The sequence below is a fragment of the Trematosphaeria pertusa genome, assembly GCF_010094035.1.
Source record: "Trematosphaeria pertusa strain CBS 122368 unplaced genomic scaffold BU26scaffold_11, whole genome shotgun sequence".
In the NCBI taxonomy this organism is placed as follows: domain Eukaryota; kingdom Fungi; phylum Ascomycota; class Dothideomycetes; order Pleosporales; family Trematosphaeriaceae; genus Trematosphaeria; species Trematosphaeria pertusa.
Window position 1 is genome coordinate 520,543 of NW_022987222.1, and position 13,054 is coordinate 533,596.

Genomic DNA, 13,054 nt, shown 5'->3' on the forward strand with positions numbered 1-13,054 from the left:
CCCGCTTATGCTCCGCGACACTCATATCGTCATTGAAACTTTGCAGAGGCCGATCATCTTCGTCGCCACCCGCCTCACTCTCGAATCGGGCCTTTACATGCTTGGCACAACAACATGTTAAACCGCCGCTCCGGAGAGGTCACCGCGGCGCTATCCGGCGCGCTTGGAGCTGCTCGGAAGTCATTCGTCCGTCCGAACTCGTGGATTTGCGCTACAACGCGCCATGCTTCGTTCAGCGAAGGCGTACTCGACAACGTAACAGCAAGCGTGCTGAGAGTAAAATGCGTGCCAATAGCAAGGTTAGCGACGGATAGTGCGAAGCGACCCAATCTTGCGTACGGGATGCTATTCAGTGCAAAAGGTACGCAATTCAGATCTATGCAATGGAACGTGGACTGTTCTGGCACCGAGCTCTGTTCAGCGCCCTATACGAGAGCTCCCCTACTCTAGCAGAGATTCCCTGGGTCGCTTCCCATAGCGCGCCTTAGACCTACCCGCTTTGACAAGAAGAACCCGAACAAGATGTCAGGACTCACCCGACTTCCGGCTCCTACTCCCTTTCCCACTCCTCCAAATCCTTAATCTCTTCCGCCATCTTCAACGCCATCCTATCCGCCTCCGCAAGTCCCGCCTCAGTAATAGTACCCGACTTCGCTCGCCAAACCTGTCTACCGTTAACGCTCTGCACCACCTCAGTCCCTACTATACCAACTCACCGCTAGTTTCTTCTCCTTCCCTTCCGCCTTCCCTTCTTCATCTTCCCTAAAATCCTCCTCCACATCCTCCCAAGCCCCTAAATACCCCTCATTCTCCCCAACCTCCTCCCCCTTCCCCCTCCTCTTCAACTCCCTCCGCACCAACCCCAGCGTCTCCGCCCTCTTCTCGCGAAACTCGACAACCTGCCTCGCCGTCCCCACATACGCATCCTCACTCCGTTCAATCCACCTGCGCAGCTCGTCCAGCACGAGCGTGCTCAGCCCGCGCACCTGCGTCGGCAGCAGCGGGTGGATGACGTACCAGTGCGCCGTGGCCGCAAACGCAGAAGCAGCGCCTACGGCGGCGGCGGGTACGCTGTCGATTTCTTCGTAGTACGCGTGGGACTGCGCCATGGCGATTTCGTCGAGGAAGGATGTATTGGGCACGGCGGTGCGGAGCGGGAGCAGCGTGGTGGGTTTTTGGGCGGGTTTGGGGCCGCTGGCTGGGTCGTGGGAGGCGAGGAGCTGCGGGTAGGCGTCGACGCGGTTGGGGCGGAAGGGCGTGGTTTTTGGGGGGCGCGAGGTGGAGGTCATGATGTAGGTGTAGAGGGAGGTGAGGAGCTGGGACATGGTTGCTTGCTTGGTGAGGGGATTTTGTAGGGGGTGGAGTGGAGTGGAGTGAGAGGTGTTTGGGGGAGGTTGAATGTATGAATGGGGTGTTTGGGCGTTTGTTCTTTTGGCGCTGGGGGTTTGCGGGTAGGGTGTTTGGGTGCGTGGGTTGAGCGCGTAGGAGAGTGTCTTGTGTGCTGTGAATGGAATAGGTTTGAATAGGTCAGCGGGAGGGTGGGCAACGGGATACTGATACAATTGTAGAGATGGCATCTCAGACGGCTTCAGATCTGGAAGGGAATGGGTGAAACAGTGCATAGTACGCCAGTGAGTAGATATGGACTAATTCTATGGAGAAGCCCAGCCTACCTAGAGAATGGCATGAAATGTGCACTCGCCCTAATGTGAAACCCCAGTATGCAATCACCACAGCCGACTACAAGTTCAAGGCTTTCAGATCTAGCCCTGACGATCTCGAGATGGGGAAGACGGCGAAGACGAAGGCTGATCCTCACCAACATAAACCCAGTCATTATGCCTGGAGTGCGAGCGCCGAGCTTCTGTGGACGAGAGACGCTCAATATCAGAACGTGCTGTGCGACGGCTATCCTGAATGGATTGGCGAGATTGCTGCGAATGATTGTTCCTGGACGGCTGCGAAGGAGAATTCTCGCCCGATGCAGCTTCCATTCGCCGAGGAACAGCAGGCTGAGCGGCAAGCTCGCAATACTCCCGATTCATGAGCTTCTCGTCAAGGCTGAGGGACTCCAATTCCTTGTAGAGAGCTTCGACGTTGGACCAGGAGGCTTTAGTAGTCGGTTTCTTCTCTGGCCTACCGCTAGACACAGCTGATTGTGGTCCCTGCATAAACGAACCCTTCTGTTTCGGTCCAACAAGGCGCCAACCCAGTTCCGACTCGTCTGCGGCAATCCCCAGGAGGCCTTGCATAAAGCAATCAAGTTCAAAATCCGTTAAGGTCTGCAAGTAATCATTCATTGAAACGCCCCGAGCAGAACTTCTGTGTGCTGCCTGCTCTGTCCGTTCGGGTATTGACTGTGAAACGGCCTTCTTCCCAGAATGCTCTTCCGGTACTTTTTGTTGATCGGTCGTTGTGGAGTCAGCTCCTATCCGGTGGATTTCTTGGCCACGACTACCGTCTCCAGTCTTAGAGCGTTCGGCAAGGCGCCAGCCCAGCTCCGAATCATCCGGAACAACATCCTTCATGCCTTTCTGAACGAGATCAAGCTCAAAATCCGTTAGAGTCTGGAAAAAGGCGTTCAAGGAAGCTTCCCTGCGTTGATCCGCGGAAATTTCGCTCAAGCCCTGCTCGATTCCTTCCGGGATCGGTGCACACTGCATTGCATGCATGAAGTCGCGTACCTCCAGCCTTCCATAATAGACGAGGTCGTTGTGAAGTTGTTTAAGCTGATTCTCCGTGAGGGTTCTTGCCCAGGCTTCAACGTCTCGAGGGAGTTCACCCGTTTCGTGGAACATGCGCCATTCTTGTGGCCGCACCTGGATCTCTGGGAATAGCAGGGCACCCAGCCTATAGCCTAGAAAATGCTCTGGTACCTGTGGTATATAGCCTCTCTGATTATAATCTGCTTCAAAGTTGGCCAAGGCTTGTAGGAAGGCCTTGAATTGATCAAGTTGGATCAGCTGGCCCCGTCCATCAGTTGAAACCAACGTCGACTTCGAGCAATCCTTCTTGAGTCCCTCGCGATTAGGCCTCCTTGAACCGTGCTGCAACTTGCCGAAGCACGTATCGCAGAGCGGAACACGCTCAGCGTTATAGTTCCGCATAGCGATGCGCACATGTTCATGTTCCCGCTCTGTCGGGGGTTCCAGGCGATAGCCGTTATCGGGACCACCCAGCGTGATGATAGCATGGCCGGTATGGAGCAGTTCATGTTCTTCGGGTGTGAGGGATTTCAGAAAGTGAAGAAACTCTCCGACGTCTGTTGCTACAGAAGTTGGCAAGACGGCCGGATAATCCCAAACGTGCTCAATGCGGTCTGCAATGAGATACATGACTGATAGGCAGTGCTCAAAAGCAGCGGGACCAGCGATTTGAACGAGGAGGTTGATGTTGTCATCTAGATGGCGCCCTAGCTCCAGTAACTCCGCATGATCGAGCCATGTGAGCGCTTCCTCAGGGAACGGGATGGCAAAGTAAAGGGTCCTTCCGGTAGGCAGGCTGCACACCTGGACGGTCGGGTCGCGTAAGAGGTCGATGACTTCGCGGTCGCAGGGCCGAAGGGCGAAGAGTCGTGGTCCAACTTGCATGGTCGAAATTTGGAAATAGTATATAGCTTCTGGATTGTAATTTCCTGCGTCCTCGATGAAGTTGTTGAGGGGTCTGAAAGGAAGCATAGAGTATGTGGAAAGAAGAATACTTATACTTACTCGAAGACCTCGAGCGTTTCCCTTACCATTGACCTCTGCATCAGCATCGTGGCATATGCGCTAGACCTTCAATTCGCGATCGAGGGCCGATAGCGATATATTCAATCTTCCGTGATGCTTGACATGTTCGCTGTCTGTCGGCCATTGAAAGTGTGTCCATGAATGAGCGACGTGGAATTCCCGCTGAGAAGCGCAAACCCATTCGGACGTGTTTATTGAATGGTCAGTTCGTATGCCTACTCCGAAGAATGGAAGCTACTATGATTGATTGATGCAGGAGACAATACTGTCGATTAGCTGTTGATGGAGGGTAGAGAAGGAGCAAGGCAGCAGCTCTCGCGGTGCCGATTTGAGGCTCAACGATGACGTAAGCGACCACCTATCGCACAGGACCCAGTTGAAGGTCTACTGCACAATCAGTTTGAACATAGCTATTTTTGCATATAGAACCAACAATATCAACATATATTTCATGCACTAAACTCAAATTTACAGCCATCAATCTCGCAAAGGCCCGAGAACTAGCCTACAAAGCCCTCCTCAGCTTGCACCCTAATACCAGCTCAGAATGCCAATACCTCCAGCCCCCTCTCGCAGTATGTCTCAGTCCGAATTGCTAATAGAACGCTCCAGAGCTTGGTCAGAGTCCGGTGCAATCGCACTATCCTCCTCAGTCTGCGTTCCAACATCCATAAGAGTCGTAGCCGGACTATTATCCCTCCTATCCATCCCGTTCAGCATGCGCATGCGCCTCCGCGCATCCGAAACAACGGCCCGGTCGTCCCTCTCTAACACCAACTCCCGAATCCTCGTCAGTGTCTCCGAAACCCGCTCATCCAACTCGCCACCATGGTTATGATCTTCCCACAGCTCATCAAATAGATACTCATATAGATAGTACAAGTGCTCAACCGTGAGATGGCGTAGATAGCGGTGCGGAATGGGATGCACAGAGGAGAGCGTGAAACTGGCATCACTGACACTCGGAAGGACGGCATCGATGTGGTTGCGATAGGAGTTGCAGAACTGGACGCGCCATTGCTCAACGCTGCTCGGATTGACCGGGATAGAGATCCGAGTGTAGAAGGGAGAAGCTTGCATCTGCTCAGGAGTCTGGTAGCGGCCCCAGGGCGCCGTGATATCATCCTGTTGCTCGTCAGTGGCTCCACTTCTTTTTACCAACGTGGGTTCGGCATTTACCATATGGTCAAGCGGAACGTCCGGGTCATAAATAGGGGCACTGTTCCTACGTCCATAGATAGAGCCGGAGCGAATGCTCGTAGGTGACGAGGGGCGGGACACAAATGTCGTACTAAAGGGGCTTGGACTCCTGCTCATGCTGCGCGATCGTCGAGAAGTATGGCAACAGGAGCTCCAAGTTGATGAAGATATGCGACAAGCCATGATCCTGTGTTGTGATATATGATAGCGTTCCGGTGTGTGAGATTGCTATATATTAGAAGCGGTAATTTAGGTTTTCTGGAAATAGAAGATGAGGACAGAGAAGTTGGAGACTGGGTTTAAATAGATGTCTTGCCAAGTTGCACTCTTCACAGAAGATCCCATTGAATGGGTCCATGAAGTGGATGGGAGAGACGCAAGTTACGAACGGCATTGGCATTGAAGACCCCATTCCATCAGTCGTTCTTGAGTGACTGGTATCCCTGAATTTGTTTGAGCTCCTCGCTTCTTGAAGGTGGGAAGGGTGATACATACGGCGGACTTCACTCTTCCGACTTCAGGACACGGCGGCCTTGCTACAGGAGACCGCGGCCTATGCTAGCCATTCTTTTTACGCACCATCATTCTCATGGGTATCCCTCAGCTGTACGGCAGGTAGAAAGCCATCTAGCCGGTGCGCTGATATTTCTCCTCATGACCATCCCCACCCACTCCATTGACACCATTGGTTTTCTCATCATCCTCTTCCCTCGGCCTGACAGACCCCGCTCCGGGGCCCAAGTCCTCGTCCTCGCCGCCAATCACCGCACCTCTAAAATTCCCGTCTTCGTCCAAATACTGATCCATATTCTCCGCCGTAATCCAGCCCGTAGCTCCCGGCGCTGTCTCGTCCTCCTCTCCAGCATCTGAGCCGTTCGGATCAGGATGTAAGTCAGCGCACGTATTCATCGCGCTGAAGATCGCCTTGATGCATGTGGTTTCCGGAGTGGTGTTATAATTAGGCGGCAGGACGATCAGCTCGAGGATGTTGATATCTTCGTCTGCGTTGACGGTTTCGGCGTCGTTGAGCGAGATGTTCATTAGAAGCGCTTCGACTTGAGATTTCCACTTCATGGTTGCATGGAGGGCGATGGAGGGGTAGGAGATGGAAATGCCCATGGGTGTGGGCGCATTCTGGAAGAGGATGAGGTTCCTGCGCTGAGTTAGCTCAATGCGCACCGTAAACTGGGCTTTGGTGGTTACTCGGAGTTTACCCAGATCTCCACGTCCTGGATCAGGGCATCCTCGCTGTCGCCGTCGCGAATAGAATTGAATTGCTGGAAAGCAGGATCCTCTTGGAGCTTGCTAGCTGATGCGGAGAGCGTCAATCCCGAATGCCGCGCATAGAGAACTGGTTTCGCGCCGAAGAAGGTGCTGGGTGTCTGTTCCTGGTGCTCTTGGAGTGGGGTGAAGTCCTCGACCTTCGGTGCGGACGTAAGCTGTCGCAAAGCCATGGCGACAGGAAGGCGCGGGTCGAAATGTCTCAAGAGAGTAGTCTGAAGCTCAGCGACGTGAAAATGAGAATATCTCGGTGTCGCAATGCTCAAGAAGGAGAAAAGGTCCAGGCTTGCTTCACCCCCAAAATGTCTTACCGAAGTTTTCCCGAGGCGTCATAGCTTCCCAAACAATGGTGGGCCCTTTCACCGTCGCTCACTTACTTTCTCACTTTCACTGCTTGAAGCCGCCAGAAAGCCTTCTCCCGGTGCTTCGGTCCTTACACTATGCCTTGAAGTCCTTCTCCCTCGCTGTTCCCCTTCTACAATGCCACCCTTCCCGACAAAGCCCATCGCCAAACTAACCGGCCACAACGGCATCGTCCACGCCGTCGCGTACTCCGCCGGCTCTTCTTCCTACATCCTCACCGGCTCCGCCGACCGCACAATCCGCCTCTACAACCCTCAAAAAGCCCCTCCTTCCTCCGTCGTGCCCTCGAGCTCCGCCGCCTACCCGCCCGGTCTCATAAACAAGTACTCCGCGCACGGCTACGAAGTCCTATCCATCGACGTCAACGAGGCCAACGACAGATTCGTCTCAACCGGCGGCGACAAGAGCGTATTCTTCTGGGACGTGCAGACGGCGCAGACGATCCGGCGGTGGACGGGGCACGCGGGGCGGGTGAACAGGGGAGTTTTTGGCGGGGACGGGGATAGCGTGGTAGTCAGTGCGAGTTTCGATGGGACGGTGCGGATATGGGATGTCAAATCGAACTCTTACAAGCCCATCATGACGCTGGATGAGGCCAAGGATAGCGTCTCAGACGTGGCGGTGTTCGACGCGGAGATAATAGCGGGCTCGGTCGACGGTAGGGTCCGCAGTTATGATTTACGCATGGGCATGTGCCAGGTGGACGTGATCGGACGTCCTGTAACATCGGTCTCGGTCTCGAAAAAAGGCACAGAGCTGCTTGTTTCTTCGTTGGACTCGACGGTCCGGCTTATGGATCGCACGAACGGGCAGCTACTCAAGGCATACCGGGACGACGCCTTCGTCAACACGGACTTGAGAGTCAGGAGTACACTTGGTCTGAATGACAGCGTGGTTGTCAGCGGCAGCGACGATGGAATGGTGTTTGCTTGGGACTTGCTTGAGGGAGATTGCCTGCACAAGTTCAAACACTCTGAGATGAGGGAAGTGCGTGGCAAGGGAGTCGGCGGGAAAGAAGCAAAGGGCAAGAAAGACGTCGTATCTGCCGTGGCATTCTGTAAGAGTCGGAAGGAATGGGCTAGCGCTGGAGGGGATGGAAACGTGGTTGTTTGGGGGATGGATGGGTAGTAGAGGATTGCTATTCGTTGTGTAACATCTTGAGATACCCCAATTCATTTCAATTCAGGCCTTATAGTTCTAGATGTGCGTCTAATGCTTTCTATATCGTGAACCATTCCCATATCCCCGGTCATCAACACGTTTCCTAACGCATGGTGCCGCCGTCTTGCCGCAAACGCCCAACCATTAGATGCAACACGCCTTTCTAACCCTAGGTGACCTAGAATCTCTTCCTCGAGTTGATATTTCTTCCCGCGCCAACCTTCGGTCTTCCCCCAACTCTCCCCCGATCCCCTGTGAGTATCCTCGGCAGATAATCCTCATCCATCAGATCCTTCGCCTTATGCCTCTTCCCCTCATCGATCTGCCTGACATACTCCTTCTGATCCTCCGCAAACACCAAATCCCTGCCCCACCCATTCTTGCCGCCTCCCTTGCCCGTATACTTCCCACTGCTCGTGCCAGCAATCGGCTTGGGGACACTGTACCGATTCCCGCGGTTGTTGTATTGGTAGTTCTTCGCAAGGTGGATCATGAACTCGCCCTTGGCATTCGTGGTGCATGATACACGGTTGAGGGTCGCTTGGCCGCAGCGCGGGCAGAATTGCTTATCCATCTGCTTGGTGGTGAAGAAGCAGGCGTGGCAGCGCAGGATGTGTGTTTTGAGCTTCTTGATGCGCTGCATGTTAGTGGAGAGGAGGTTTAGGTTCATCTGGAGGAGGACGTTTTGCATGGCGAAGTCGGTGGTCATGGTGGCGACGCTCATTTGCGTTTGCTCGGTGGCGAGAGCGGTGGCGGCAGCGGCTTTGGCTTGGTGCTTGGCGAGGTTGGTGGGGGTTATCCATTCGCCGTCGGACGAATCGTCATCCTGGGTTAGCGATGCTGGTGCTTCTTGAGCTTCATTTGCTGGTGACGAGACATGCAGGGTTGAGAGATCCTTTTCGAGAGACTGGGCGGTTGATGTTGCCTCGGTGGCCTCTGGCGTCGGTTCTGATGGTGTCTGTTGTTTGAGAGATTCTCCTTGCGGGTGAACCTCTTCTTCCACTGTCTTCTCTTCTGTTGTCGACTCTTGTTCAATGTCCTTGTGCTTAGAAGTAGTTCTTTCTTCCAATGGCTTCTCTTCTGGTGAGAACTGATCCTGAGCAGGGGTCTCTTCAAACCGGTCGGATTCTAGTTCTTGTTGCGCACTTTCCTCTCCGCTCTTCTCCTGCGACTCTTCGGACTGCTTCTCGTCATTCTCTGATTCCTTCTTTTCCCCAGCCTTTTTCATCGGCCTAGTGGTCAAGGCTTGTCCTGGCGCATTTCTCAAGCCCCAAGGCCCACCATGGCTCTCACAATGCACTTCATACGCTAGTGCCAGGATGCCCAAATCCTGCTTGCTCAACACTGCAAAATCTCCGGTCTTCTTCGCAAAAGCGGCGACGGCTTCGTAGCTCGCAGGTGACGGGGTTCTGATGTTCAGGAAAGGCATTAAGGTTGTTTCCACTCTTGACCTAGTGGCGGCATCGCGGATTTCTGAGATGATCGCGGGGGTCGTATAGAGTTCTTCCGCGGAGTTTACGATTGTAGAGATTGAGATGGCGTTTTTGATCAGTGGACCGGTATCGATTATGATCGAGTGGATTGGCTTTTGGCTCGATTGAGAGGCCATTTTGGGGTATTGATGCAGCGCGCACGGATTTCCGGCTGACAAAAATATTCGGTATGCGTTTACGGATGGGTTCGAGAGAAGGCGAGAGAGAGTCACGCTCTCCTTGACCTTTTAGCGACTGCCTGTTCGTCCTGGGGATATTCTTCGTGATTTTCACGAGCGTGGCGTTCATAGAGGTGGTTGTGCGCACCACGTACCAAGGTTTTCAGGCAAATTTCGATACATGTCTACGCTAGCGTCTGGCTTTCCCATTGGATAATAAATTACGATGGCGGGGTGACTAAGTATCAACGACTGTGGAAGCTACCATGGGCGGTCTTCCCGCATTTAGCTCCCGCTTCTCAATTTCAACTTCCAAGCAGCGCCGGATACGATGTCCACTCTTCTGTGAGACCGCCTTTGATGCTCATCATGTCGCCCGGAGCCCCGTGCCGCCACCCTTCGGCGCCAGCAATCCCCAAGCCGCTACGTCAACCGCAGCAGGAAGCCGCTGATACTCTCGATCTCCCGTTCATCGCCTGATGTCCATGTCCATGATGCTTCCGTGGGGCGCATCGGATTCAAGCAATCCCATCGGTCCATTTCCTCCCTGTCAGCCGGATGGGCAAGGATGTTGACTCTAGGACGCGGGCGCTTGCAGCGAGGGGCGCCGATGGCTTCCACAAGCAACAAGCTCGGGATCCCGCTGACTTTAACTTGCACAGCCGACGAGTTCGCCTCTCCTTGGAGAGAATCGTGGGAATAGTGGGAATCGTACGGTGCGCACTCATGGCCAACCCTGTCCGCCATCCACCCCGGTTGCCCTTTAATCTTGACGTGGGATCTGACGTCGATGGCAGACGGATGGGAGACGCTTCCGCAAGCCGCTCCGAGGCTTTCCAGGTGCTCGGGTCCAGCTCTTTGCCGCCGAGGCAAGCATTCTGAGGTCATCTACCATCCTTATCCAGTCCGGCAAGGTTCGGCGAACGCTATGTTAGCCGCTGCCCTACCAACTCGGGTCACCTGCTCGATGTCCCTCCAGGGCTGTCTCGTTGTTGCTTCTGCTTAAGGTTGACGATTGACTCGTTGTGGCGAGGTCTATCGTAGTTCTTTCCTCTTGCGACGCGGCCAGTATCCCACCCAGGAAGGAATCTCTCCAACCAGACCGTCGTTCTTATGGCTTCCCTCCAATACCCTCCCTTATGTTATATTGTTGCTGAATGATCTTATATCTCGGTGGCGCCACAAGGTGGTGGATGATGCGGTCGTCGAAGCGCTGAGTCGGTGGGAGGAGCCTGTGCAGGTCAGTTGGCAATCCATACTGGCATCATATCACCGCTGAGACGCTTACATAAACCCTCCGCAGATTTCCCGCTCCTTGGGCTCTTGCCGCTCTATGTCCCCATTTTTACGTCCTTCTGTTTCTCAATTTGCCTTGGAGCCGTAGGCGCCACCCTGAACATACAGCTCTTCCCCAATGCACCCCCGCGTTCTCTCGGCGTCGTAGCTCTACGTCTGAGGCGCACCGACATGCACCTATAGCACGCAAGGCATGACGCCGGCATCCGCTTGGCCTATTTTGCCTATGTGGCTGACATGAGCAATCTTACTAGGACGACCGCGGACGTAAGTTAAACGGCGCTCGTCACACGGGTAGGGCGGCTTTCGAATTCTGTTGGCCGACGAATAGTTTCCTGTGTGCGCGTCAAAAGGATTGGCCAGGGCAAATCCATACGGCGTCTGCTGGAAGGGCATGCGTCCTTTGGTCCTTGACCAACCGATGTACGGACCGTTGCGGGGTTGTCGTCCAGTCCTTATCTCTCTACAGCAGGCGACTGTCGACAAGGTGACTGAGCACGTCGGTCCTCATACCCGCTTTTGGCGAGAAGTGTCGATATTGCGTACCCCCCAATGGGCGGCCGGTCTCGTGGTTGGGGATTCTTTGCGCGACGAGCCTTAGTCTAATGGGTTTGACTAATGGTGTGCGCATGACCCTATATCGTGCCAATTTGAGGATAATCTCTGTACGAGGCGCTGTGCTGACCGGTGAGCGTTTACCACCAGCGTCGAGGTGTTTGGCGTGGTGGAGGATACTATCAATAAACAGAACATGCGAGTCTTCCGGTGAAGAGCTGGCTTGGTGTCAAGCAAGCCACATGTCCTATTGGCTGTCGATCGCCGTCTCCGGGGTCAACTGTGACGAGAACGGCAGAAAGACGAAACTTGCATCCAGCCGAGGAACGGTGTTGAAAGCATTTGCGTCGTTCAAGCAGCCTTATTCGCCAATTGGGCCGGTGCGGCTCTCCAGGAGGTGTCAGGACTGTTCGAAGGAGGCAAAAGAAGGCAAACTTGCAGCAGCCGTAGGTGATTTCAACGTTGCCCTTAGCGCTTGCACTGCGCAAGGGCAGACTGCGTCAGCCGATCTCCGGGCCATGGGGTCGTACTTAATGGTCGCCTGGCCCAGGGCAGTGTGGAAAGCCAAAAGGTTAGCGATACTTCTGAAGAGCTCACTGACTGTGGAAAGGCTTACTCATCTTCGTTTCTGCCGCCCCGCGGAGACCTTACCGACACCATAGATGACCGATCCTCGCTCGCTGCCCAGCTTTTGTTGCCACCCGGTCGATTACCTTCGGCAATCCAGCTTGCCTGGCACTCCTTTATAGTTGGTCTCTGAGCTGCTAGACGAGCAGAGCCGCATCACCTATCGCTTCCACCTTGCTCGACGTACAGGCACCATCACCTCCTCAGTGTGGAGCAGCCGGCTCGTTTACGCCGATGCTCACGTCCTGGACATCATGGCTCACAATCGCGCTCTACGCTTCCTGATACCCCGGTACTCGCTTGGGATCGTCTCATGGGCGACCTCAGGCCATCAGTTTCCAGTGGGTGATCGAGTGGTCTAGCCTGCGCGCCATTGCCATCTCTCTGCCGGAGCCAGCATGATGGACGGAGCAAGACCAAAGTCTCGGCGGCTCCTCATACGCTACAGCATGCGCCAGCTCATAGTTTGGCTAGTCGCACACCGGAAGCATTGCATGGGCACTCCGCTGCCACAGGGTTCCACCCGCCCGTGCCAGGTGAAGGCGCTATAGGGCTCCTGCTGGTTGGTCGGCGCAGTAAGTACTCGCATGCAAGCCGTTGCATTTGCCGCCTGACGGGATTCGCGGCCGGTTAGCATATTATGTTTACTTAATTACGGCTGACATTCATGATAGCTGCAAGAGACCCACGAACGAAACCATTACGGGAAGAATGGATACAGCTTGTGCTACGGACGAGCGTCTCCGGTCCCACGGGCAGTCTGCGCTTCGTCAAGCTACCTCCCGCTCGCCCATCCGCCGGAGCAAACCGCAACCCGCCACATGCGAAGCGTCTTACAGAGATTGGCATGCCCCGAGGCAAGCGCATCACGCCGGCCGCGGGCTGGCGGGGTAAAGGAAGGAGTCGCCCAGGGTCTTCCTCCACGCTGCTGCAGCCGTACAGGATAATGCCGTCTCGTCGCTCCTATGAGCGCCGGCACCTTATCTGGGGCTTGCTTTAGACTCACTCCCGCCCTCCACATTACGAGCTCGAAGGGTCGCCTGATCATCAATGTGGGATCCTTTCCTTTGCGAGCAGTACGGCGCAGAGCCGCATGGAGGGCAGTAAGGATAAAGGGCTGGTGGGGGCGAGGAATGGCAGAAGCTTGCAAAGCAGGCAAGAGTGCTTTTTCGGGAAAGCTTTCCGTACA

General features: G+C 54.7%; 6 protein-coding genes across 6 annotated transcripts; 2 read left to right on the top strand and 4 right to left on the bottom strand.

Annotated features, from left to right (window-relative positions):
• Positions 1-1,609: 1,609 nt before the first annotated feature.
• Positions 1,610-4,014, bottom strand: BU26DRAFT_521491 (uncharacterized protein). The gene has a single exon (XM_033829546.1). The coding sequence runs from the start codon at positions 3,675-3,677 to the stop codon at positions 1,764-1,766; it is 1,914 nt and encodes a 637-aa protein (XP_033680972.1). The 5' UTR covers positions 3,678-4,014; the 3' UTR covers positions 1,610-1,763.
• A 299-nt stretch (positions 4,015-4,313) lies between these two features.
• On the bottom strand, positions 4,314-5,048 carry BU26DRAFT_567485 (uncharacterized protein; the record flags this gene model as incomplete). Its single annotated transcript, XM_033833659.1, has 2 exons — positions 4,314-4,856; positions 4,911-5,048. The coding sequence occupies 2 exons, from the start codon at positions 5,046-5,048 to the stop codon at positions 4,314-4,316; spliced, it is 681 nt and encodes a 226-aa protein (XP_033680973.1).
• Positions 5,049-5,310: 262 nt separating this feature from the next.
• Positions 5,311-6,501, bottom strand: BU26DRAFT_59354 (uncharacterized protein). Its single transcript, XM_033834872.1, has 3 exons — positions 6,135-6,501; positions 5,427-6,084; positions 5,311-5,374 (listed from the first exon to the last, which is right to left on the bottom strand). Exons 1-2 carry the CDS (start codon positions 6,383-6,385, stop codon positions 5,559-5,561), a joined length of 777 nt encoding a protein of 258 aa, XP_033680974.1. The 5' UTR covers positions 6,386-6,501; the 3' UTR covers positions 5,311-5,374; positions 5,427-5,558.
• An 83-nt stretch (positions 6,502-6,584) lies between these two features.
• Positions 6,585-7,774, top strand: BU26DRAFT_521493 (WD40 repeat-like protein). Its single transcript, XM_033829547.1, has one exon. The coding sequence runs from the start codon at positions 6,693-6,695 to the stop codon at positions 7,701-7,703; it is 1,011 nt and encodes a 336-aa protein (XP_033680975.1). The 5' UTR covers positions 6,585-6,692; the 3' UTR covers positions 7,704-7,774.
• BU26DRAFT_521494 (uncharacterized protein) lies at positions 7,735-9,516 on the bottom strand. Its single transcript, XM_033829548.1, has one exon. The coding sequence runs from the start codon at positions 9,343-9,345 to the stop codon at positions 7,915-7,917; it is 1,431 nt and encodes a 476-aa protein (XP_033680976.1). The 5' UTR covers positions 9,346-9,516; the 3' UTR covers positions 7,735-7,914.
• Positions 9,517-12,119: 2,603 nt separating this feature from the next.
• BU26DRAFT_507634 (uncharacterized protein) lies at positions 12,120-12,865 on the top strand (the record flags this gene model as incomplete). The annotated part of the gene is made up of 3 exons (XM_033827012.1): positions 12,120-12,206; positions 12,314-12,440; positions 12,540-12,865. The coding sequence occupies 3 exons, from the start codon at positions 12,120-12,122 to the stop codon at positions 12,863-12,865; spliced, it is 540 nt and encodes a 179-aa protein (XP_033680977.1).
• Positions 12,866-13,054: the final 189 nt, after the last annotated feature.

Coding starts and splice junctions, on each gene's coding strand:
- BU26DRAFT_59354 (XM_033834872.1), bottom strand. CDS start 6,385: ATGGCTTTGCGACAGCTTACGTCCGCACCGAAGGTCGAGGACTTCACC. Junction 6,085..6,134: donor GAGATCTGGGTAAACTCCGA/GTAACCACCAAA, acceptor AACTCAGCGCAG/GAACCTCATCCTCTTCCAGA.
- BU26DRAFT_521493 (XM_033829547.1), top strand. CDS start 6,693: ATGCCACCCTTCCCGACAAAGCCCATCGCCAAACTAACCGGCCACAAC.
- BU26DRAFT_521494 (XM_033829548.1), bottom strand. CDS start 9,345: ATGGCCTCTCAATCGAGCCAAAAGCCAATCCACTCGATCATAATCGAT.
- BU26DRAFT_521491 (XM_033829546.1), bottom strand. CDS start 3,677: ATGCTTCCTTTCAGACCCCTCAACAACTTCATCGAGGACGCAGGAAAT.